At 44.9% G+C, this 25,098-nt stretch overlaps 1 protein-coding gene and 2 long non-coding RNA genes across 11 annotated transcripts in view; 1 reads left to right on the forward strand and 2 right to left on the reverse strand.

Moving 5' to 3' along the window:
- LOC310684850 overlaps positions 1 to 25,098 on the reverse strand; it is a 231,750-nt gene that overhangs the window by 38,201 nt on the left and 168,451 nt on the right. The window lies entirely within an intron of this gene.
- Positions 1,951 to 24,154, forward strand: ZNF683 (zinc finger protein 683). Of its 4 annotated transcripts, XM_083455177.1 has the most exons (8): positions 1,951 to 2,228; positions 8,380 to 8,401; positions 12,321 to 12,519; positions 16,871 to 16,990; positions 17,467 to 17,719; positions 18,517 to 19,475; positions 20,701 to 20,829; positions 22,395 to 24,154. In XM_083455177.1, the coding sequence occupies exons 3-8, from the start codon at positions 12,361 to 12,363 to the stop codon at positions 22,905 to 22,907; spliced, it is 2,133 nt and encodes a 710-aa protein (XP_083311303.1). In that variant the 5' UTR covers positions 1,951 to 2,228; positions 8,380 to 8,401; positions 12,321 to 12,360; the 3' UTR covers positions 22,908 to 24,154. The 4 variants fall into 4 exon arrangements, with proteins under 4 accessions (XP_083311303.1, XP_083311306.1, XP_083311304.1 ...); XM_083455180.1 differs by lacking the exon at positions 22,395 to 24,154 and having other exon boundaries at positions 20,701 to 22,090; XM_083455178.1 differs by lacking the exon at positions 1,951 to 2,228 and having other exon boundaries at positions 7,830 to 8,401.
- The window catches only part of LOC310684855, a 34,747-nt gene continuing 12,223 nt past the window's right edge, over positions 2,575 to 25,098 (reverse strand). For 2 of the 6 annotated variants that reach the window (XR_014514881.1, XR_014514882.1), the window contains exons 2-4: positions 11,642 to 11,717; positions 3,902 to 3,972; positions 2,575 to 3,306 (exon numbers count right to left, since the gene is read on the reverse strand). This is a non-coding gene — a long non-coding RNA (uncharacterized lncRNA). Of the gene's footprint in view, positions 3,307 to 3,901; positions 3,973 to 11,641; positions 11,718 to 11,922; positions 12,360 to 19,394; positions 19,495 to 25,098 lie in introns of those variants that run through there. The other 4 variants (XR_014514883.1, XR_014514884.1, XR_014514885.1 and 1 more) reach the window with 4 other exon arrangements.

Genomic DNA, 25,098 nt, shown 5'->3' on the forward strand with positions numbered 1-25,098 from the left:
CCAGCCAAATGGGTGGGGTATAAATAATAAAAAAATATTATTACTAATTATTATGATGACGCATGCTTCACACTGTAAGCAAGATGTTATTGGCAAGCACTGGAATCAAGGCTGAAAAACTCAGAAGGTGCCCACTGTCATCTGTGATTCCAGGAATTTGAAACCAGCTCCAGGATTCTATGCATCAGCCCTTGACTTTCAGTCCTCTAGTAAATGGTTTGGCTTCCCTTGGGGACCGGGTTGGGGGCTCTTTTACTGATGTCATTCCCATGAATTCTCTCTTCCCTTAAAAAGATGCCCCAGTTCAAGCTGATCAATTGTTCTCTCCCTTCTCTCCCTCGCCCTCCCCTCAGCAGTGCCACACTTTCTTTGTGGTGTTCCTCAACTCAGAGATCCTCAGATGATGTCTTGCTCACTTGTGGGTTTCCTGTGAGCCTCAGACACAAAGCTTTACTCCAAAGATAAGTAGCAAGGCTCTGCTTCTAAGGTTTTGCATGCTAAAGGTATCTTCCAGCCTATCAATATTTTTGTGTGGGATTCAATTACTTCCCCAGCACATTCTGGTTGCGCCATTAAAGTGGGTTTGGAGCTCTTCTGAAACAAATACATTTTCAGGTACAGAAAGCATTAGGAAAAGGCACTGGAAGGTGTAACAGCGGTTGGGCAAGATGTTGTCTAATCTCTCCAGGAACAAACCAGGCTGGATGTTCATTGAACAGGTTGTCTGGAAGCGACCTAACAGTGCAACAGAGTTCAGTGGGAATTACTCCGAGTTAAGTGTGTGTGGCATTTGTTGCCCACATCACATTTCACAAAAGTAGAGGAGATTCAAGGGGGAGAAAGGAAGCTTGCATGCCCTGTAATGCAGATGGGGCTGCGCATGTCCCGCTTTGGACCTGCAATAACCCAAGACTTTATTTCCAGCCATGGAATAAGAAGATGAAGAAGTGAAAGTGGGATTGCCTGGCATTCGGATCTCCCCCACCCACCTCTCTCCCACTTTTAGATTACTTTCTCCCCATCCCCTCTCCCTCTTTCCACAACAGCTCCTTGATCCTATAACCTTGATGCAAGTTTTATGCAAGCAAATCAGGATGAATTATTAATAAACAGGTTGTCTGGAGGAGTCAAAGAGGGAGCCTGGCAGATCTCCACTGAGAGGGCATTCCATATTTAGGCACTACCACCAAACAGGACCTGTCTTTCTTACTCATCTAACCACACAGAGATAGAGCAGATGGCCTCCAGTGCTGACCTGTAGAGTCAGGCAAATCCACACAGGAGTAGACAGATGAATTAAAATTTCTCCCACACTGCTCCTAATGATCTTGGCTGCTCCATTCAAAGTGAACATAACAGCATGGCTGGGGCGACAGCCTTTAGAAGTCTTGGATCTCCAACAAATATCCAGAGACCATCCCTGGAGCCTGCTCTGTGTCTCATGGTAAATTCTACCTGCCACCAAAACGTGACTACCTCATTTTGTGTCCACAAGCAGCAATCCCGTGCCCATCAAACCCAAATTGAGGATTAACCTAAGACTTAGTTTGCCCCTGGCAAAGTTTAACCAAAGCTCTGTAAGTGACCAAGAGTACATTGGTTTCTTTAACAAGTTGACTTGTGATACAATTACGCACATTGGAAGTGTAAAGATGTGAAACAGCACGGTGCTTGCTGTGAGTGAGATGCCCAGGGACAGTGGGCAGCTTTTTGTGTTTGTTTTAAGGGGAGCGGAGCTGGTCTTTTGCATTTTATTATCAGGGCAGGGTCCAAACCAGCCCCTGGAAGCTGTTTTCTGCCCAGGTGCTGAACTGAAGCATAGGATGCAAATGTGAAGAAGAAAAAAAGAGTGCCCCCAAGTATGCAAGAATGTCTTTGGACCAATGAATCATCAGGGGCAGCTGTGTCTCATCTGAGTGTCTATGTCATACAGTTCATCTGGGTGTCTGTGTCATACAGGTAGCTTCCAACCTATCTTGAACCCTGGCACCCCTCTTCTTAGAAACTAAGCACCTCAGAGAATATTCTCTTCTTCCTCCTCCTCCTTGTGGTATAGTGGCTTTGACTTTCCTCTCAGCATATAGCAAGAACCGAAGAATTAAGGACACTTCCTGTTGCTTCAGCTGAATCATTCATAACGTGCCCAAAAGGAGATCAGAGTGGATTCCCTTTCATTCTCACAACTGGTTCTTGGCTTGAGAGATAAAGAAGCAGCAATCCAAACCCAGGTAGGCAATCTTTGGTTCTCCTGCCAGCTCCCTGGAAGCAAAGGGCTTTTCCATTCTGGTGCCTACCTCACTCTTTCGGTGGGTCATTTTGCAACATTCCTTTGCTCTCCCTTTATATCCAGGTATCCCATTAGAAATAGCCATATTTTATATTCTTAGGAATAGGAAGTTTGGATTTCTGAATGACCTCTTCACAAGCCAAGGGGCTGTAACAGCTGTAATACAAGGGTACTTTGGCAAGGTATCATTTGGCAAAGGTATCATAGGCACACTTTGCCATTTGTTTCGGCGGAATTTGAAGAGTCGTGGGGGCCTTGTAGGTGGCAATTTATTGCAGACCTGGTGCTGTGCACACATGCATGTTGTGCGCAGTGATCACAATGATATCCTCTTCAAAATTCTGCCCTGCATTATTTTCCCATTTGACGATTTCCATGGAAAATCCTAAAACATTGCCACAAAAACCTTGCATGCACGAGCAGTTAGGAATGAGGGAGAAGGTCACATCATTTTGCATTTAAAAGTGAACCTGCCTCATTTGCGCTTTCAGAAACAGTATGCAACCCGTAACACAGCAGTGCTTCAAAACCCGCACTTCTGCAAATTTTGCAATGCAGTTCTCTTGCCAAGTAAAGTGTACAAAAATGTATACACAACAAAAATAAAATTATAAAATGCATTGTATTAGGGGGGAAAGCCTTGTGAAAATGTGTACATTAGTCAAAATTGCATATGGAAATAAGTTTATTAGGAGAAATTTGTACAAAAATCCTGGTGAAACTTCATGAAGGTTTTTTGTCTTGTTTTTTTTTAATGCAAATTGTTGTGAAAATGTGGAGAACTGCATTTAAGATCGGAAAAATGAGAAACTCAGAGAATTAGAACTGATATCTTTGTCCACCAGTATCCTATGACCAATATCCAGTCTACAATAAACTGCCATGTGGAAGCACCTCAGATGTTATGGTGTGTCCTCAAGAGTTGCTGAGACTTTTTGTTGTCCCCAAATATATAGGTGTCTTCTCCAAACAGTAGTGCCATGGGTAACTGAAATTGTTCAAACACCCCAATTGCAAAACTGAAAAGAAAGGAAATAGAAACAATTTTAAAAAGAGAAAAACTGCATGTAGCAATAGAAAAATGTGGAATTGCAGGCCAGGAGCAAGGTGGGAGGGGAGGTAAAGGAGATGGAAACTGGACAATGGAAATAAAATGGGTGGGATAGTTCATTTGTTTTAATTGCTCAGAAATAGATTGCCAACTGTTTCCCTGTGGCTTTATTAACAGCTTGATCTGCAGACAATATTTTAAAAATAATGGGCTGTAGGCAACCAATTTCTACTCAGAGTAGACCTTTTAAAATTATTGGACCGAAGTTAGTCATGTCCATTAATTTCAGTGGGTTTACTCTGAGTAAGATCCACTTTGGACATAACTCTTTTGTTTTGTAAATAAATACCAATCCATGGCAGCTAAGAATACACAAGCAAGCATGGCAATAAAAAAATAAGTAAATAAGGAACAAAGGGTGCTTCCAAAGGGCAATTTATGGTGGACCGAGAGCTGAGCTGGAAGGACCAATGTCCTGACTCTGTATAAGGCATATTCCAGGGTTCCAAGGCTGGATGAGTTAAAAAGACACTCAAAACTTTTTTAAAAGTGATACCAATCACCTGTGAAGACATGTTGGGAAATGATGGTACCTCGCACTAGGGCAATGGTGTAGCACTGGGGAAATTTATTGCTGTTGGGAGAGGGACACATTGTCACAGGAGAAAGCTCCGAACATCAAACAAAGATATATGAATAGAACAGAATGCACAACTTTTGCACGGAATGGAATGCAGCAAATCAGGCAAAAAATGGCCAGTATTGCACACATAGCCCTTTCCATTCCACACTCTCTGAAGGCATAACATACACTTCAAGGCTGTGTATATACACCATACATTTAAAGTGCACCCCCATCTTTAACAATCCTGGGAGCTGCATCTTACTCCCCACTGTGTCACAATTCTCAGCACCTTTAACAAACTACAGTTTCCAGGATTCTTGGGCGGCGGCGGCGGGGGGGGGTTGCTTTAATTTTTTAATCCGTAACTGTTGGGATGAGTGACAATTTGTGTAAAAGGCTTCATCTTGCAAAATATTATTTGTCACAATAAGCCCTCAGCAAAGGCAGGTGAAAATCACAGTTTTTATAGAATGAGAGAGCATCTGGAGCAACGAAGGAGCAAGCATCTGGGAGTAAGCCCCACTGAACTCAGTGGGACTTACTTCTGAGTAGAAAGGTATAAGATTGTAGTATAAGAGGCAGGGGCTTATCTAGAGCCCCCAATGGAACAGCTGAAGCAGAATTTGAACCCAGCACTGACTGGTCCACACAACGCCTTTTTCAACTGGTGCTGATAGGAACTGGAGTCCAGCAACATTTGGAGTGGTGCAAGTCACCCACCCCTGACCTAAAAGCATTCCCTGTACTCCCCCCCCCCAATTTCCCTAACGGAAATTGTTCCCTACACCCTCAAAGTTACTATTCGTTCCTGGTGTGAGGAGAACACAGGTAGCCAGAGAAATAAAGCAAACTAAACACAAATATATAATGCAGAAAATATAGTTTTCTTAATGCTTTAATTGTTGGTGGGAATGTAGTATGGAATTTATCTACTGATATGATAAGAGATATAAAAGAGTGTAAGTTCCCTTTTAACTTTACAGTATATCATTAGACTTTTTGAGAAATGTAGTATCTGTAGTATTTCCTTTGGGATTAGTTTTAAATATATTGACATGTTAAAATTAAAATAGCACTTACAAATATGAGACATCAAACCTTGTGAGATGTGGCTACCTGTATCTTTTCCCAGCACAGAGAGAAGCAGTTGGGGAGGAGTTTTAGTGGAAAAATCCCCAGAGAGAAAAGATCAGGAAGCAGTAGGCCCACCCCAAAGCATTTGCAGGGACAAACAGGGTTGAAAGGATCACATATTACCACCCCGATACCAACATAAGCACAAATTGTCATGAATGCACAATAAAAAGGACATCTGATGTGGGAGCTATCTTGTTCTGTAAATATTATGGAGGTTCTAGGAATCTATAATGATCACATGAGTAATGATATTTCTGAAACTAGGAAGAAAATCTACCTCAACTACTGATATAAAATAATTCATTTGCTATACCATAAACATAATAGATAGGAAAAATCTCTCCCCCATCTCTGCTTCGTTACAATCAGTCTTAAACCACCTTCCAGGAAAACGCGGATGGAATTCACTCAGTTCACACTGTAGAATTTACACAGAAGTAGACCCACAACGTAGTTCTCTTAATTTATTGTTTCTTGTACCGTTTTCCTCAATTCCCCCAAACTGCAGCCACTTACCACTTAGATTTTTGATTCTGTAAATGAAAAATACAGTGGGGAGGGGATAAATCTATTGATTTTTGCAGCTGGAGTGTTTTCTTGTCCCAGCCAGTTTTAGCCCCTCTAGGTGGAAAAATGCCCCATGTGGTTTTTCAAACAAATACCAACCCAGGGAAGCAGGCAAGTGTCCTTTTACTGACACGGCACAATGCACGTTGCTTTGTTTGGGGTCATCTTGCCACCCCAAGACATTTGAATTGGTATGGAGTAGACCTTTTCCGGGTTGTATGGGGCCTTTTACAGGCTGCCCCCAAGGAGGTGGTAGAACCAATGGTAGCTCACTGTGACTTGTTTGCAAAGCATTTTGAGGACAAAATCGCTCGCATCCACCAAGACATTGATTCTGCTGTTATAGCAGATGAATCTCATGGGGTGTTCAGCACACAGTCTAGTCCTGTTGTGTTGGATGAGTTTCGGTTGGTAAGGCTCGAGGATGTGGACAAGGTGCTCGGATCAGTCAGGGCGACCACTTGCACTCTAGACCCTTGTCCCTCTTGGCTGATAAAAACCAGCAGGGAGGGAACAGCTGGCTGGGCCAGGGAGGTGATCAATGCCTCTTTATGGGAGGGGGTGGTCCCCGTCTGTTTGAAGGAGGCAGTGGTAAAACCACTCCTTAAGAAACCTTCCCTGCATTCAGAAAACCTAACTAACTACCGGCCAGTTGCTAATCTCCCTTTCCTAAGCAAGGTTCTAGAGTGAATGGTCACAGACCAGGTCCAGGCACTTTTGGAAGGAACTGATTTTCTGGATCCATTTCAATCAGGATTTAGGCCTGGTTTTGGCAAAAACAATATATGCTTTGTCAGCCTGTATGATGACCTCTGTCAAGAGAGAGACAAGGGAAACATGTCCCTGTTAATTCTCCCCGACCTCTCAGCAGCTTTCAATACCATTGACCATGGTATCCTTTGGGAGCGACTGTCCAAACTAGGGGTGGCTGGCATCACTTTGTGGTGGTTCCAGTGGAACCTTCAATGTGGGGTTCAACAGGACTCAATCCTATTCCCTATGTTGTTTAACATCTACATGAAACTGGTGGGTGGGGTTATCCAGAGGTTTGGAGTACATTGTCAGCAGTATGCTGATGTCAGCTCTATTTCTCCTTTACATCTGCAGTTGAGGCAGTGGAAGTGCTGGACCAGTGTCTTGCCTCAGTAATGGACTGGATGAGAGACAACAAACTGAAACCCAATCCAGATAAGACTGAGGCACTGTTAGTGGCTGGTTCTCTAGACTGGATGGATGGGAGATCGCCTGCTCTTGATGGGGTTACACATCCTCTGAAGGAAGGAGGAGGTTCGTAGCTTGGGGGTACTCCTGGATCCTTTGCTGTCGCTTGTGGTTCAGGTTGCCTCAGTGGCCCGGAGTGCCTTCCATCAGCTTTGGTTGGTGGCCCAGCTACACCCCTATCTGGACAGGGATAACTACTAACTACTGTCTATGCTCTAGTAACCTGAAGGTTAGATTACTGCAATGTGTTATACGTAGGGCTGTCTCTGAAGATGGTTCAGAAACTTCAGCTAGGGCAGAATTCAGTGGCCAGGTTGCTCACTGGAACAAGACGGTTTGAGCATATTACCCCAATCCTGGTCCGACTGCACTGGCTACCAGTTAGTTTCCGGACCCAATTCAAAGTGCTGGTTTTGACCTATAAAGTCTTAAATGGCTCAGAACCGCAATATCTCAAGGGCTGCCTCTTTCCATATGAACCTACCCAGACCGTGAGATCATCTTCTGAGACCCTCCTTCGTGTGCCTCCAGCTTGAGAGGTCTGGAGGGTGGCCACACGAGAACGGGCCTTCTCTGCAGTGGCTCCCCGTCTGTGGAATGCTTTCCCCAGGGAAGTTTGCCTGGTGCCGTCATCATATACCTTTAGGAGCCAGGCAAAAACGTTCCTTCTTAACCAGGCCTTTGGTTGATTTGATTGACATCCTATGCCCTTTTAAAATGTGGGTTGGGGGGGTTATTGGGTTGGTATTTTTATTTTGATTATGTATTTTGTGGTTTTATATTTTGCTTTTATTCACCCCGAGACCTCCAGGTATAGGGCAGTTTCTCTCCGTTTCCCATTTTTTTCAATCTTAAATTCATTTCTGCAGCAATTTGCAAGAATGGGTTTTTTTAAGAAGAAAAAAACATCAGGAACATCTATCAGCATTTTATTGTTGATTTCTCTTTTTAAAAACCACATTTTTGTATGCAGTCTTGACTAATACACACATTCTGGCAAGCAATTTCCCTTAATATAAAGCAGCTTTGAATGTTATTTCCACACATATATGCATTTTTATGTACAATTTCGCCCAGTTATATGGATTGTTGCACACATTGATTGGTTGGAGAACTGCACCACAAGATTTGGAAAACAAAGAATTTCATTGGATAGCGGTTCTTTGGTTCATGTACTTGTTTGAGAATGCAAATTAGGTAGTTTCTCATTAAAATGCAAACAAAGTAACATTTCTGCCCCATCCCTAATAGTATGCAAAGCTAGTCAAGTTAATTTGGCACCTCAGACAGGAAATCTCACAAAATAATAATTGTAATAATAGTCCATCAAACAGATAACAATTTGCTGCCCCTTTAACCCTAACCCACAAATCAGTTGCCTGAGAGGGCTGCCTCACTCTGTTTAACAGTAGGCCTAAAATGACTCAGACCATGTATGTGAGATGATTTTGAATGTTTGAGGTCTGCTAAACAGTATTATTTTTATTCTAGGAACATTTGAGGCACTGTCCTGGTGAGTAGTTACTTTCTCTGTTAAGCTTTTCCTCAACACTTCGCTCAACACTGCCCAGAAGCCTGCAAGCTACTGTCACACTTTTCTCCACCTCGTACCCCCACCCCTCTGCCCCAATCTTTTACTGGAAATGTTACATATTTATTTAGTCCTCATCATGCTTTGTGTTGAATGCAAACCTTGCTGCTGCTGCTTAGCCATTTTCAACGAAAGTGCTGGAGGGCTGGCTGACTCCTGAGTAGTAAAAAAGAAACTACCTCAGACCTCTTAGCTGACACCACAGATGGGGAGTGGGAAATGATGAGGACTCTCTTTTGTTGTTGTATAACATTTTAGGCATGAAAACACTTGACGGCCTCAGAGTTTGTAGATGTTCTTTGCTGTGGGGTTCTCTAGCAATTCCCACATCAAAAGAGCAATTCCTTCGAGGGTAGTTATACTGTTCTGTCTCTTTCTCAGCACCCACAGAGAGACCAGTGATTTCTAGGTACTTCTGCACCAGGAATTAAACATATTGGTTATAGCAGGCATAGGCAAACTCGACCCTCCAGATGTTTTGAGACTGCAATTCCCATCATCCCTGACCACTGGTCCTGTTAGCTAGGGATGATGGGAGTTGTAGTCCCAAAACATCTGGAGAGCCAAGTTTGCCTATGCCTGGGTTATAGTGTCAAGCTAGGACAAGGGAGACCTGGGTGCGGATCTCTACCTAACCACAGAACCACAGGTGGATCTTGGGCCAGTCACTCTTGCCACACCCTCAGCATACATTTAAATCAAATTTTAAAGCACACAGCTTCCTCCAAAACAATCCTGGGGACTGTAGTTTACCCCTCACAGAGCTACAATTCCCAGCACCCTTAACAAACAGCAGTACCCAAGGTTCTCTGGGGGGCACTGTCTGCTTGAAAATGTTTGAACCTATCTCTCAACCCCAAGTGCCAGCAAATGTATACTAATCTTAATAATATAATAATAATGATGATGATGTTGGCCTGTGGGCACATTTGGAATTTCAAGTGGGCACTTTCCTCCCCCCTTCCTCAGATCAGTTTCCTACTCCACCCCAAACAGAGAGACAGAAAGAGAGAAAAGACCTGCCTAAAAACTTCACTCTCCCAAGGGATCTGGGTAAAAGTTGGATCCAGTAATCTGAGTTTTGAAAAGCACCTACCACTCATAGAGGAAATGGGAAACAGTGCATTCCAAGCAGTATCATGCCACTTTGAACAGTCACTGCTTCCCCCTATATAATCCTGGGAAGTCTAGTTTGTTAAAGCTGCTGAGAGTTGTTTTGTTGTTGTTTAGTCGTGTCCGAGTTGTTAGGAGGCCTCTATTCTCATCACAGAGCTACAATTCTCAGTGATTTAACAATCAATTCCTCCTCCTGCGGAGCTCTAAAAATGCTAAGCATATTTACTACTGTTAGAAAATATAGCCATGACCAGTAGCTCCGAGCAAGCTTTGGTTGGTCAGGAAGCTTTAATTTCATCTTGATTTTCATTCAAACTGAAAACGTTTCATTCTTGGATGAGTTGGCTGATGGGCAATGCTAATTTCCACCAAGTGGGTCAGACAAAACCTCAACAGGCCACCTCCTGGTTCATGCCGGGGTCAGGGCATCCCTCCTGCTGAGGCTGCTGCCGTTAACATTATCTTAGCCTTCTAAGTAGAGGGGCTACCAAATCCTCCATCTGGACCCGCTTTTTCTGCTGGGCGAAACAGGAACCATCTCCAGCTAATCCCCTGTAATCCCCTGCCACGTGATATCCTTGCAAAGTGTGTTTGCAAAAACATACTGTCAGAATCATCTGCTGGTGGTGGTGGTCCTGGGAAGTGATGGGAATGGAATGGTGAGAGCGGGAGGCCAGGCAGGGCCACCATGGACTCCTCCCTGCAGCCACACCAGAAAAAGGCAATTCAAAGTAAGTGCACATTTTTCATCTCTGTCTTGGGAGGCAGGAGGTGTGCATGTTTAGCAATCTGCGCACTCCCACTGTAAATGAGGACCAAAGCAGCCCAGTGGACAACACTTTGCCTCCACTTTCATAGAACAGCAGAGCTGATATGCCAGCTTAGCTTGTAACTCACACTGTCATGGGGCAAACCACAGTCTCTCTGCCTCAGTCCTCCAATCTGTGAAATGGGAATTGTTAGATGGCCTGCCCTTCTCACAGAGCTTTTGTCAGAATGGATGAGATTCAGCTACACTCTGCTTCCTAGTAATAGTAGGGCTATAGAAATGGAAGTCCTTGTGTAAGAAATGAACTGAAAACAAAATCCAGTTTTGTAATAAATGAACTGGTTAACAAATTTTTGTTGTTGTACTATGGGGGAAACTGCTACTTTTATCACTAGGGAACTGCAAGCATGCCTCTAAGCACATGCTAAACTAGATGTAAGGTTAAGATTGCCAAGTGACCCAAATAAATAAATAAATGGCATGGACTGCTCCTGTTCCTTTAAAAGTAACCCTGAGGAGGAAAAATCAGCAGAATAAGCTTTTCAGGGCATGGCAATAAATATAACCACCTGCTAATAGCAGTAGACCAGTTTGTTAGAGGCATAAGAACAGGAGTTGGTTAAAAAAAGTTACTAAACAAAAAAACATCCTTGCAGAAGGGGTATAATTGTAGTCTGCCTCTAGGATAGGATAAGATTCCCCCCTATTTTTTGTTACTGGTTTATGAATTGAAACAGTGTTTATCAAACTGCGGACCAGGGACCATCAGTAGGCCTGGGCCTCAGCACTGGAGCCCGTCCAGTGGTTTGTCACTCAGCCACCCTGCCCCAAATTACACCAGCAGCAGGAGCTCCCCACATGTGTAGTAGGAGTGGGAACTGGGCGTTGTACACACTGTACCTTTAAACAAAGCCAGCCCCAGACATTTTGGCACCTGAGGTGGACCCCAAAATGCCACAGTGTCCTCCACTGTACAGTACCTGAAATCAGCAGGCTGGCCTAGGGGGTGCTGAGCCAGCTGTGGAGCAGCCAAAACTCTGTCCCCTCCAGCACCTCATTGCCAGAGTCCACAGACACCAGCATCTGCCACCTGAGGCAGCTGCCTTGCTCTGCCTAAATAATAGCGCCGGCCCAGCCCTAGTTTCCAAAACTGCTCATGCAACCGGTCCAAAATCATGAATGAGAGCAAGATTTAATTAGATAAAGCAGCAGTTCTTGGGTTGCATTTATCACAACAGTACAGAAGTGCACCTGCAGTTAGGATGGACGCAACTTACCTGTTCATATGCTCTTCCTATGTAAACACGGGGGATCAGTAGCTCAGCGCCACTTGGACAGATATACCTTCAGAACCTGCAAAAGGCAGAGCAAGCAACAAATATCCATTTGTGAAGGTGGGTCACTCCCAGCTAACCTGCTGACTTAGGAAATTCATCCTGATTTTGCTTGCACAGAGGAAGAAGAGGCAGAGTTTGGATTTGATATCCCGCTTTATCACTACCCGAAGGAGTCTCAAAGTGGCTAACATTCTCCTTTCCCTTCCTCCCACAAAAATCACCTCTCAGACATTGGAGTCCTCCTGAACCTGCAGCCACCTTGCCAGCACCTGCTTTGCCTGAATAGGGAATCTGCCAGGATTTCCAGCTGCTGCTGCTGATGATAATGATGGAAAGGGGTCTTTGGAGCATCTTCCAGGCAGAGAGCAGCATGGGTGTCCCCATCTAGCCCCAAGGAGGCTCGTTCCTCCTGTTCAGACAACCTCGCCTGTTTCTCAGATTCTTTTTGGGGGGCAGGAGTTTCTCCAGTACAGCTCCTTACCAAGGGTACAAGGGACCCTAGGTACGCCTCCGGGAATAAGTGATTCCAGGAATTGTCACAGATCCCCCTGGTACCTAGACTTAGCTTTGTATCCCTGTGAAACCAACAAACAAATAAAATCCTTCACTCTTGTGCCAGGTTCTGTTCCCCATCCCGTGGCTGGATTGAGAGGAGAAGGATGAAGGAAGAGACCAGCATTCCATGGAGAGAGGAGGGTTTTGAGGATCAATGTACCTACATTGTGAAGGACCAGCTGTACGAACCACACGCCAACCTTCCGCGAGCACAGGCCTCTTTGCCCCGGAACCTGGCCTTCCAGCGCAACAGCAACAATGAGGTAATGCCAGTGGCCAGCCCAGCAGGGCGGACCTTTCATTGTATGGTCTCCCGGACTGATTTGCACCCCTTCCTCTGTCCGCACACCCCAAGCGACACGGGATGGGGATGGAATTCGATTCAGTTCGCAAACCTACCTAATTCCAAAACAATCTGCAAACTGAAATGCAGCCATCCTTTGCGATGCACACTTTTTCAAACTGTGCAAGGGCAGTTCTCCTGCCAAATAATGTATGCAAAAATGCAAATACCAGAGTAGGGGTTCCCAAACTGTGTTCCATGGATGACTGCTTCATTCAGGTAGTTCCATGGCATCTTTGTAAAAATACAATGAGAAATCATACAGCACCCCTACAATTGCTACAACAGGCAGAAAGATTATTAAGTGGCCTGCCTAGACCCTCAGGGATTTTCAGATTGTCTGTGGGGTAGGGGAGAGAGAAGTATAGGAACCAGTGTACAAAGTAAAAACGCTGATTAGTGAAAACAGCATCCAAAAACGCATCATATTAAGGGAGCTTGTTTTGCAAAAATGTGTGTATTGTGTTAAATTGCATATAAAATGCATATAATAGGGGAAACTCGCAAAAAAAATGCTGATGAATTTTTACAATAACTTTTTTAAATACACACACATCACAAACTGATGTGGAAATTTGGAGAACTGAACTTATACAAATGAGCAACTGAGAGAAATCATAACTGACATATTCACCCATCCTTGCAAGAGACAAAGCAATCCCTCCTCATTCTCTTCCAGCTACATCCCGGCCTCCCTCCCGCCCACCCACCTGGCCAGCTTCGGTCTGACCATCCTCTGTGACCTGGTCTGCACCACTGCCAGCCTCTACCATTTCCCCAGCCCCAGCCCTGAATGGGTACAGACTGTGGCAGGTCTTCACAGGACTGGCAGAAGAACCGTGTCTGAAAATCCCTTCGCCTAGGTTTCCGAATCTTTAGCAGGTGCTCCTTGCACAGTTGTCATCTTTTTCTGACTATGACTGCTGGAAAGGAAAGAGGGCTCCAAGCGTTGTGGAATTGACTGTAGGCATATGAGATGCAGAGTTAACAGCCTCTCTGCACACCCAGCTTCCTCTCGCCAAAGTATGTGAGAGGGGAAGGGTGGTGTGGTATTTAAGGAGGGGTCACAAGTGGGTTCCTCACCCGCAGCTTGAGCCCAGCTTTGCATGCTAGCAGCAGATCAGGCAGTGTGAGTCTCACTTCAGTCTGCATGCTCCAGGCAAGCTACCCCTTCGGGAGAGCCAGAGCTCAGTAGCAGAGCAAGTGCGTTGCATGCAGAAGGTCCCAGGTCCACTCCCTGACATCTCCTGGTTGGCTGGCATCCGCCTCTCTCAGGAGACAATGGAGGAATGTGCCTTTGGGGGTGAAGTCAAACAGGAGTTCCTGCAGTGGCTGTAAAGACTGATACGGGAGAGACATGTTTTTTGCAGCTGCGTTCGGTTGTGCTGATGAAGGTGCACCATTGTGTTTCTTCTTTCTGTGCTCCTCCCTGTCTGAAGCCCTGGAGAGCTGCTGCCAGTCAGTGTAGACAACACCAAGTTAGATGGACAAATGATCTATGTATAAGGTGCCTTTTGTGATGGCCTGGGACTCAGGCTCGGACTCGGAACCAGAGGTGACTCAGTCTGCACCGGATCCTTTGCCTCAGGCATCATCTGAACCAAGTCTGGGGCCTGAACCTGAAGAGTCCCAGTCTGCACAGGTTCCCCTGCAACAAGCACCAGCTGGGCCGAGTCAGGGGCTTGAGCCTGCTCTGGCTCCAGATGCAGGGATTACCTCATTGTCTTCAGCTGGGCCATCACAGCTGCTCCACTACTGGTTTGGTCAGGGGAGGCTGAGGCGGCCCCTGGGTCTAGTAACCCACCAACGTCTCCCGAGCTGCAGAGACTAAGGTCTGAGAGAAGGAGAGACCTGAGTGCTCGCAGGAGGAGTGCTCGCCTTTGGGTGAAACAGGGAGGTGAGTCGCCGGGGGATCAGGACCGGCCGCTACCCCAACAAAGATAAAAGGCTGTCGGACCCCGCCCCAGGTTGCGGAAGCAACATTGCTGTATACTAGATCCTGCCTGAGATCCTGTACCTGTCCTTGCCTGGTTTCCTGCCTCATGTCCTGCCTCGGCCCTGTCGGACTGACTCCCAGTGGAACCTTTGGATTCTGGACCAGTCCTGGACTGCGTTTCACGGGTTACACCCGGGCCCAGCACACCTTTTTCTTTCTTTCATATTACCACACTTTTCCATTTACACCAGGGGTGCGCAACTTACCTGTTAATCACCTGACATTGCAATGATCTTGGGTGACCCATTTTCCCCTGCCCACGTGGTTTAAAATCCAACCACACAGGCCAAGACACAGCACAGCTTGTCATTGGTGCTTGCAATAACCTATATTCTTGCAAGCACTGGTAATTATGAAGGTGATGATTTTATTGCTATGCTTTCAAATGCACTGGGGTTTTTTTTGCAAGCACTATCAGATTTATATGCCTGTGTTTTCCTCCATATTAGAAGGAGCTTCAAACAGTTTTTAAATGGTTGCAAATGTGTTCTGGGGATTGGGGAGAGGTGTGTTGGTGACAACACAGGACACTGGGCAACTGGCCTCCTCCAAAGCCTGCTTTTCCTGATCCATGCATGCCAACAATTTGTCAAATGGGGTTCTCATAAATCACCCCCCACAATTCCCCACTGTATTTGTGGATACAGTAGACTGCTTCTTTTTACTGAAGGCTGTGAGGGCTCCTCAGAGCTCTGCAGATATTACACCTGTCTTGAACCTGAATTCAGGTGCCCAACCAGGAAGGCATGGAAATCTTTCTCAGGATTTTGTCTTGCCTTCCCTGCATACTTGCTGCTCTTTGTGATGCTGCGGTTTGCTGATTTAAAAAAAAAACCCTCACAAGAGCAGCCTTGGCCAACCAGCACATGCTGTCTAGAGCTGATGGGAGTTGTAGTCCAAAACATTTAGAGGGCACCCTGTCAGCGAAGGCTGGGCAAAAGGAAACATGGAGCCCTCCCTGTCCCCACCCCTGCCAAGGCTGCAATGCAGAGGTGTGTGTTTTCCCGCCTGTGATTCTTAAAACCGACCAACCCCAACCGCATTGTCTCCAAACACAGAGAAATGGCATTTGGCTATGTTCACAACCTTAAGAAGCCACTAGGGGGAAGCAGAAGCTGGAGAAAAAAAGAGGGCAGGTTTTATATTGGTTAAGCAATCTATGCAGAGGGTAATACATGGATTTTTAGAATCCATACAGGGTGCAAATTTCTTTTTTGAAGTGGCTTAACTGGAAGTCCCTCTTCCCAGGGAATCATAGCTCTGGGAAGGAATAGGAGTTTCCTCACATCTCTAAGCACCCTTAAGAGACTACAGTTCCCAAGAGGTTGTGTGTTTTTTTGAGAAACCGTTACTGTTAAAAGTTGTACGGTACTGCTTTAAATGTATAGTGCAGATGGGACCTATAGCATAGATGTGCTGTGGAAAGGAAGTGGGATTAGAAGTAGGTATGCACAACAAAACCCTACATTATAATGAGTCGGCTTATTGTCAACGCTGATTGGTAGTGGCTCTCTGTAGTTTCAACACAAGGGTCTTTTCCCAGCTCTACCTGGGGTTTGAAACTGGGGCTTTCTGCACGCAGAGCAGGGGTGCTTTACCACTTAGCCATGACCCCTCCATCAGCTTTGCTTCTTCTGTCTCGGTCAGGTCAGGGAGGTTGACAAAAAGAGAGCCAGCATGGTGCAGTGGTTACAGTGATAGCGCAGGACCTGGGAGACCAGTACAATCAATTGTACAAGGGAACTTTCAACCTGCTAGATTGGCAGGAACTGAGATAAAGCAATGGGAGCTCACCCCAAGAGGCTCAGTGGTTTAGACCACAGTGCCACCCATGTCCCATGCAGAGTAGATACTTGCATCCCAGTGCAAGTAGATAAATAGGTACCACTGTGGTGGGAAGTCATGCTGGCCACATGACTTGGAAAGCTGTCTGTGGACAAACGCCGGCTCCCTTGGCCTGAAAGTGAGATGAACGCTGCAACCCCAGAGTCGCCTTTGACTGGACTTAACAGTCCAGGGGTCCTTTACCTTTACCTTTCTTACAAGGGAACTCTTCTTCCACCATGCAGAGGTGTTAATAGATTTAGGTTTCTGGAGCATTACATTACAAGTCTAAAATATTATGTTCCTGGTTTCTCTTTGTGTGCTCATGTGCATGAGTCTCTCCTGCCATAAAATACGTGTTTATAAAATCAGCCAAATATTAGCAGGTACAAATGAAGGACATGAAGACTCAGGCCTAACTTGAACTGACATAGTTTTGGTGCTTCTGTAGGTAATAGCTGTGATCAGCAGAGAGTATATCCCGCAAGGAACACGCTTTGGGCCGCTGGTTGGGAAGATCTACACCAGAGAGAATATGCCCAAAAACATGGATCAGAAGCACTACTGGAGGGTGAGTAACAGCTGCAAAAGACACAATGGCCCCTTTTGGCCAGATAAAATCTACAATGTATTTTTAAAAGTTATTTGTTTGTCTGTTTGCTACGTATCTGGACACTTAAGATATTGTAACCCAATTTTGATCAAGGAGCAGCCCCTTTCTGTACTTGGATGGGCAACACTTTGGTTAGGAAGAAGCAAAACATCACAAAATGGGGAGTAAGCTTCTGAGTTCTCTTTATTAAGCTGCTTGGTGAAAAGCAGGGGTGTGGGGAGAAAGGGAAAAGCTGGCTTGATGTTTAAGCCACCGAAGTTTGCTTTTAATCAGTCGCAAGATGGAGTCTAGGAGGAGACGGCAGCCTTAAATGGATGAGGCTCAAGGAAGTATTAAGACTGTTGGGAGAGAGGAACACAGAATAATTGGCCCCCCGTTAAAATATATGTATGCCAGCAATTACCAAGATCTTCTTTCTCTTTCCCCTCCTCCAGGTTCTCTCTGCAAAAGGAGAGCTCTACCACATCCTTGACGTGAATGACCCCAACTGCAGTAACTGGATGTGCTATGTGAATCCGGCTCCCACCCACCCAGCCCAGAACTTAATGGCTTGTCAGTGCAACCTGGAGATCTATTTCTATACCATAACACCCATCTTGGCTGGAGCTGAACTTTTGGTTTGGTACATGCATGGGGTACCTAGAGAATTCCAAAGCTTGCTCTCAGGGGAGCTGGCAACTAAACCAGGTGAGGGCACTGCAGGTGGTGAACACCACACTTGTCAATAGTTTGAACAGCAACAATTCAGGCAAGGGCCATTTTGTTCCAGGACCAGCAGCAGAAACACATAAATCGCCTCCTACTCCCCATCACCCAGCTACATATGCTGAGATGGAAAAAGTTCATTTTTGAGAAACAGACTCAGATATAGCGACAGAGGAGAAAATCAATTTTATGTGCATTTTTGATTTGCAGTTCTCAGTATGTCAGGTGAAATGTAGTTTTCCTTCTCTGTGCACTTCTCTGAATTTTGTAATTCACTTTTCCCCAGCCAAGTGATGTGTACAAAGTGCATATACTAGGGTAAAGTGTGCATAAAAAATACATATGTTAGGGAAAAGAACATGCAAAATGCATTCTATTAGGATAAATTGCTTTGCAAAAATGTGTGCCTTCGGAAAAATTGCAAACAAAAATGTCTGAGGCACTGGAACCAAACTGCTGATGGATTTTCAAAAGGACTTTTTATATTGCAATCTGATGTGGCAAAGTGAAGCACTGGATTTAAGATTGGGGAAACTATTAATCCATCTTTACTCAGAACTAGTTTGTCTCATAGAATCTGAAAAGAGGTTTTAAAAATATATATTTGACATTCTTCATTTCTTTCCTTTTTTAAAAAAAGAGGTGATGATTGTGGAAGATATATTTAAAGTTTGTCAGATTTTTTTTGTTACTGTTGTATTTCATTTCTCTAAGTAAAAATTAATGCGTTTCAAGATAAAGAGCAACAATTAAAAGTAGATTTGCTTCTTACTTTGCAGAGTATCTAATCTCAAGGGATTTCCTGGTGCAGCCCTTCCCTAAGAAAGTCAGTAGACCACCACAGAATGCCTCCAAAGATGACCAAAAATGCACAGCTATTTACACAAAGATAGACAAGGATGAGGAAGAGATAATTGATGTTGAAGAGCTAGAACAAGACATGCCGCCAAGGAAGACAGCAGAAAACCAAAAAGTGGATTCAAAGGCACAGACCCCTGGGAGCATGCAAGAACAGGCCACAAAGCTTAACTTTCCCCAGAATGCATCCAAGGAAGAAGTTGCTTCTGAGAAGCCTGGTCTTCCAAGCCAAAGAGACATGGGCCCAGAGAGACAGTATGGCCCCAGTTGCTACCCATACAACGCAACTACCTCGCTCTGGAGGGAAATTCCGCTTCATCTCAGTAAACCGTCTTCCTCCTGCTCAGAGTGCCAGCCAAGGAGCAACCTACCCCAGGCTTATCACTATGCCTGCAACACCTCAGCTGCCCACCACCCCACATCTCTACTGGCCCCTCAGACCTTCTCATTTCCATTTGAATTGCCGCTAACAGGTCCTAGAGAAATCACATCCCTAAAGTTGTCTTCCCTGGGGAAAAGGCGACCTCCCTCTCCGGGGATGTCTCAAGCTGTCTTCCCTCCCATCTTGCCACATGGAAAACAAGTGGACCAGAAACCACCAAATCATTTCCCTTCCCTCCACACCAGAATCTTCTCATTTCTGGACTCTGACCAAGGGCACCCTGCCATTTCACGTGGCTCCGTAGTTCAGCAGCTGAAAACTCCCTCCCAGCTTGCCTGCCAGGATGAGACCATCAACCTCAGTACGCCAAAGACCAACCCACCAGATTCCCAGGAAAGCAGCAAGTCTGCGACATACCCTCTGGGGAAGAAGAATGGCAAAATCAAATACGAGTGCCATATCTGCTCCAAGACCTTTGGGCAGCTTTCTAATCTCAAGGTACATCTGGAGACATCCAACTGAGAACAAATTCCTACCAATTATCCTCCCCATCCAGAATTGTCTAATCCTCTCTCCACACCCTACATGATGACCTAGATCTGTTTCCTGAAGGTCTGGGCATGGTGACTAAATAGCATTTGCAAACAGCTGGCAAGTACCAGTTTGTACCCAGCTGCGCACCCGCCCTAGACACTTGCTCAACCCACGTGCAGTTGCAGTCTAGGTGTCTGTACCTGTGTTAACACTGGACTTTACATTGTGACACTGTGTTTGACTATGGCTGCAGAATTTTATTTTGGGGTCAGAATTATGAGATGGGGTTGCAGACATAGCCCAGTAATATGCTAGGGGTGTGGGTGGGTGGGTGGGTGGGTGTAGTAAGGGTTCACTCAGGTGTGTGCTCAGTATACCCAGTGCCAGATTTACGTACAAGTTAAACAGCTTAGGGCCCCACTCTCTTGGGGGCCCCCAAAAAAATTAAAGGGAAAAACCTGGATGTACATTTCCAAACTATAAGATAAAAAACAAATAAAATTATGTTCAAATAGCTTTAGATACCTATCAGGTCCATTTAATTACCATATAGCATATATTCAACACAAAAAACAGTGACAATTTGTTGTTGACAAAGGACAGCTGGACATATAAAGGGCCCCATTAACTTCAGTAGCTTAGGGCCTCATCAAACTTAAATCCGGCCCTGAGTATACCTTACTGAATTTCACATTGTGACTACCCTTAGATTCTCTGTTAGTGGAGACCAGCTTGGTAGATGGGTTTTGGCTGAAAAAAGGAAGGGAACTTCAAAATGGTGCGGAATAATAGCATTTTTCTTTATTTGCACTCCTTCCTGATGCACTGGGAGTGGCATGCCCTTCATTGCAGATGGAGATTCTTTGTCTTCAAGTTTGCTCTTCTTTTGGGGGAAGACACATAACTCAGTCGCAGGCGATCTGCCCTGTTTGCCCAAGATCCCAGGTTCAAATCCGAGGCATTGCTAGGTAGGGCTGGGAATGTTCCCTGCCTAAAACCCTGGCCAGCCGCTGCCTGTCAGCTAGATGTGCCACTGGTCCAATTCAGTATTAAAGCAGCTTCTTCTGTTCCAAACCACAACTGAATGCTTTTGTTCCCTTCTCTATGTCTCTCTTTCTTAAAGACACCCTTTTAGGCACCCCTTTTCCCATCCCTTCCAAGCTCACGCTGAACTGTCCTCCTCCTACAGGTCCACCTGAGAGTGCACAGTGGCGAGAAGCCTTTTCAGTGTCAGGTCTGTAAAAAACGTTTCACCCAGCTGGCTCACCTGCAGAAACACCATCTGGTGCACACAGGCAAGAAGCCACACAAGTGCCTGGTAGGTGGCACTTTTCTTTCCTCATTAAAAGGCCAGGTGAAGTGGGGGGGGGGGAGACCATTTGGCCCCTTGGAGATATGTGTGTATGGAAAGGTTACAGCGTTTGGGGCTCTGGGGGGAAATGGTGCTTAAGGAGGAAAGTTATAGTGATATAAATTTATACATGGAGTGGAGCGGGATAAGTTTTTTCTCCTTCTCCCAATAGTCAATATGAATTTGTCCAAACCATAAGGTTGGAAATATGGAGAGGGAAGCTGTTCTCTGGTCCCTCATTACGGGAAACACAGTTGGTAGATTCTAGGGCCAGGGCCTGGGATAGTGTCCAGCTGGTTCACTTTCACACAGGCCATCAAATCATACTTAATTTTATGATTGGTTTATTAGGCATATTAATATTTCAATATCTAAGTGTAAGAAATGGATGCCAAATCTTTCTTCACATTTCAGACTTCCTTAATTATTTCATCATATGTGATTGTTGTATTTGTGTGTTGCATTTTAATTTGATTTACTGTATCCATGGCTTTTTTAAAAGCTCTATATTTGTACACGGCTTTGGTTGCATCACAGTGCAGCAGGAAATAAAAGTCTCAGCAGGCAATAGAAACCTACAAATTATCATGCAATTCACCAGTGATTCATTGGGGCCACACTGAATTTGTAAGCAATTAGGACTAGAAACCAAAAGGAGAAAGCTTCTAATTAAAGTCATGTGGGCCTTATTTCTTCGTATGGCCACAAGGAAAGGCACTGCTGAATTACACTTTACTCAGAGCTTGGAAACTTTAAAAAGAAACTAGTTCAAAATCAACATGTCCAAAAGAGAACGTTCATGACAAAACAAAGCAGTTCAATTCACAGGTCAATTCAAGTTGATCCAAATAATCCTTGCTCATTTCCCCCCCTGCATTCAGAATGTTATAAGTCGCTACACTGAAGTATAAAATACAGTGGTACCTCTTGTTAAGAACTTAATTTGTTCTGGAGGTCCATTCTTAACCTGAAACTGTTCTTAAACTGAGGTACCACTTTAGCTAATGGGGCCTCCCGCTGCTACTGCACTGCCGCCACGCAACTTCTATTCTCATCCTGAAGTAAAGTTCTTAACCTGAGGAACTACTTCCGGGTTAGCGGAGTCTGTAACCTGAAGCGTTTGTACCACTGTATGCTTAAGAAGACTAAGGGAACATCAAAATATACATGCAGTGGAATGTAGATGGTTTAATCTCCTTTTCCCAGTGATTATGATCTTTAAGTTTAAAGGCCCAAAGAGTCTAACGAGAGAGAGGGGGAAACCACATGTAAGAGAATAAACTTGAAGATGAACTAGAAATCATTCATAGTTCTAGCCGAAATTGAAATTCAGTTCACCTGGCATGTGGGCAGTACTTTCAGGTATAGTTCAGAGATTTCTGAACTAATGTTTGACAAGTAAAGGAGCAAGCTCAAGGCTTAATATGAACCGCATCGTTCTGGAAATTAAGCACAGATGAGCCAGTCTAGGGCTTTCTCCTTCCCATAATGCACCGGTGCCTGGGCTAACAAGAAACCAATCTCTCCCCTAGGTCTGCCCCAAACGCTTCAGCAGTACCAGCAACCTCAAAACCCATCTCCGCCTGCACTCTGGGATCAAGGCTTATGCATGCTGCCTATGCCACAGCCGTTTCACCCAGCACACCCACCTCAAACTCCACCAGCGCCTCCATGATCACCAGCGCCTACACCACTGCCCCCGCTGCCGCAAGACCTACATCCACTGGGTTAGCCTGGAGGTGCACCGGCGGGGGTATTGCCCGCTTAACCCGTGTGCCAACTGCTCGCCTGCCCAGCTCTGCCATTTCAACGACATGATTGACCGCTTTGACTTCAGCCCGCATGCCGACCAGCTGGAGGAGGGAGAGCCTGATCCTGTCAGGGCTGCTGTGCTAGTGGAGGCCATCATCCTGAGGGAAATGGTGGCAGCTGGTCAGCACAACGCCCTCTGCTCACCAAGCCCCAACAGGCAGTTTGCGTTCTTCCCAGCGATGAGCTACACCCTTTGTTTTAAGAGAGAGTCTTTGCCGACACAACCAGCCTAAATGTTGGGGTCACGGCTGCCCCGCCAGTCTGTGAGTAAGAGGCAGGATGGAAGCCTGCTGACTGCGTACACGCCATATACAGTGGTACCTCGGGTTACGAACTTAATTCGTTCCGGAGGTCCATTCTTATCCGGAAACTGTTCTTAACCTGAGGTGCACTTTGCTAATGGGGCGTCCTGCTGCGCGCGCATCCCAGAGCAAAGTTTGCAACCAGGAGACCTACTTCCAGGTTAGCAGAGCTCGTAACCCGAAGCGTTCACAAGGAGGACGGTTCGTAACCAGAGGTATTACTGTACCTATTTAACACACATTTAAAGCACATGACTTGACTTCCCCCAAAGAATTCTGGGAATTGTAGTTTGTTTGTTTTTTTAAAGGACACTGGGAATGGCAACTCTGTAAAGGGTAAACTACTGTTTCCAGGGTTCTTTGGTGAAAATGTGTTTTAAATGTATGGTGTCTACGTAGCCACTAACTCTGGAAATAACTCCCAAGAGGCATGCCTTGAACCAGCCTTGGTGGTTCTTGTTAGTGATGATGCCATTGAAACCCTTTTTTCTTTTCCCAGGCCTTTTACGTGTTTGGGGTTTTAAATGTTGCCGTTTTACCTTATTGTATCACTCAGCTGTGTCTTGTTTTTCCCCCAGTTTTTATTATTTCCATATTTTATTGCTTATAAATTGTGATTATTCTCCTATTGTATGCTACTCTGAGAGTCTCTGCTGAAAAGTGGGCTATAAATAGCCCAAATAAATGAAAGAATTGAGCTGATCCAAGACATTTTGCCCCACCCACGACTGGCATGCACCTCCTCCATGGTTCCCCATGAGGAAACCATTTGTGCTGGGAAATGGTCCTGACTCCTGAATTAGACGATATACAAGCCTAGGACTTTAACCCACACTTCTAAAAATGCTTTAATTTCTCATGGCCTTCTGGTATTGAGCCATGGGTGGCATGGCACAAGGAGATTATGCCTTGCTTTATAGGAAAAGTTCTGACTTTTTTAACTGCTATTTTTTTTGTTATTTAGGCAAGTCTACACAGATACGTAAGGTCAGTGTGTATTTTAACATGCAGTTTTATTTTATAATGCATGTTTTTAACTGTTGGCTTTATTGATATTCTAATTTTTGTTCGTTTCTTTAGGTTAGCTTCATTTTAACTTTGGACTTTTATTGATAATTTTAATGTATATTTTATGTAAACTGCCTGTAGGTTTATACAATAAAGAAGCTTCTAAAGTCTGTTAAATAAATACACATTTAGATGACTAATCCTCCACACCTGCCCCCTGGTGTTGAGAAGTGTCCAAGAGTCAAAATAAATGCAAAATAAAATAAATCCATGATTGCACCTCTCAACTGCTTTTAAAACAGCCACGGTGAGACAGGGAGGCAAACTGGGTCAGCAGCATTTGTGGAGGGGTGTGTGAAATTCAGCCCTCATTCTACTTGCTCTGTTTTTCATTAAACTGTTTCCCCTCCTCTCTCAGCCCTGCTTTGCTTAACATCCAGCCAGATTAAGTTTTCTGAAAAATGCAGCTCATTGTTCTGTGACACTTTGGCTAGTCCTAAATTGTTGCCTGACCATGAGTGAATTTTAGATTCTTTCCCCCTGCCCACCCCATAGACTAACACAGCTTCCTTTGCTTTTGTGTGTCCTCTTCAGAAAGGACTCTTACTACTACCCCCACACACTTCCCCCTCTGAAAATATCTGTCACCAAACAAGCTCTAATTTCCAAAAAAAAATCCTGTATGTTCACATCCATGTCATGCATTTTAAAAACTCACGTGTCACTTTAACAGTCATGGCATCCCCCCTGCAAAGAATCCTGGGAACTGTAGTTTAAGGATGCTGAAAGGAGACTTCTCACAGAGCTACAATTCCCAGCCCAGCCCAATAAACAAATTACAGTTCTGTTGTTGTATTATTATTATTATTATTATTATTATTATTATTTATTATTAAATTTGTTGGACACTTTATCTTGCCCAGGGCAACCCAAAGCAACTTACAACCAAATAAACAGACCATCCTAGGGAAGCCATGGCTGTTCAAGTGGTATAAAGGTAAAGGTAAAGGGATCTCTGACCATTAGGTCCAATTGTGACAGACTCTGGGGTTGCGGCTGAGTGGTTGGGTTGTGGGTTGGGTTGAGTTGAGTTGAGTTGAGTTGTTGGGTTGGG

The sequence above is a fragment of the Podarcis tiliguerta genome (genome assembly GCF_965153285.1).
Source record: "Podarcis tiliguerta genome assembly, chromosome: 8".
Lineage (NCBI taxonomy): Eukaryota > Metazoa > Chordata > Lepidosauria > Squamata > Lacertidae > Podarcis > Podarcis tiliguerta.

Coding starts and splice junctions, on each gene's coding strand:
- ZNF683 (XM_083455177.1), top strand. CDS start 12,361: ATGAAGGAAGAGACCAGCATTCCATGGAGAGAGGAGGGTTTTGAGGAT. Junction 17,720..18,516: donor GGAGCTGGCAACTAAACCAG/GTGAGGGCACTG, acceptor CTTACTTTGCAG/AGTATCTAATCTCAAGGGAT. Junction 20,830..22,394: donor AGAAGCCACACAAGTGCCTG/GTAGGTGGCACT, acceptor TCTCTCCCCTAG/GTCTGCCCCAAACGCTTCAG.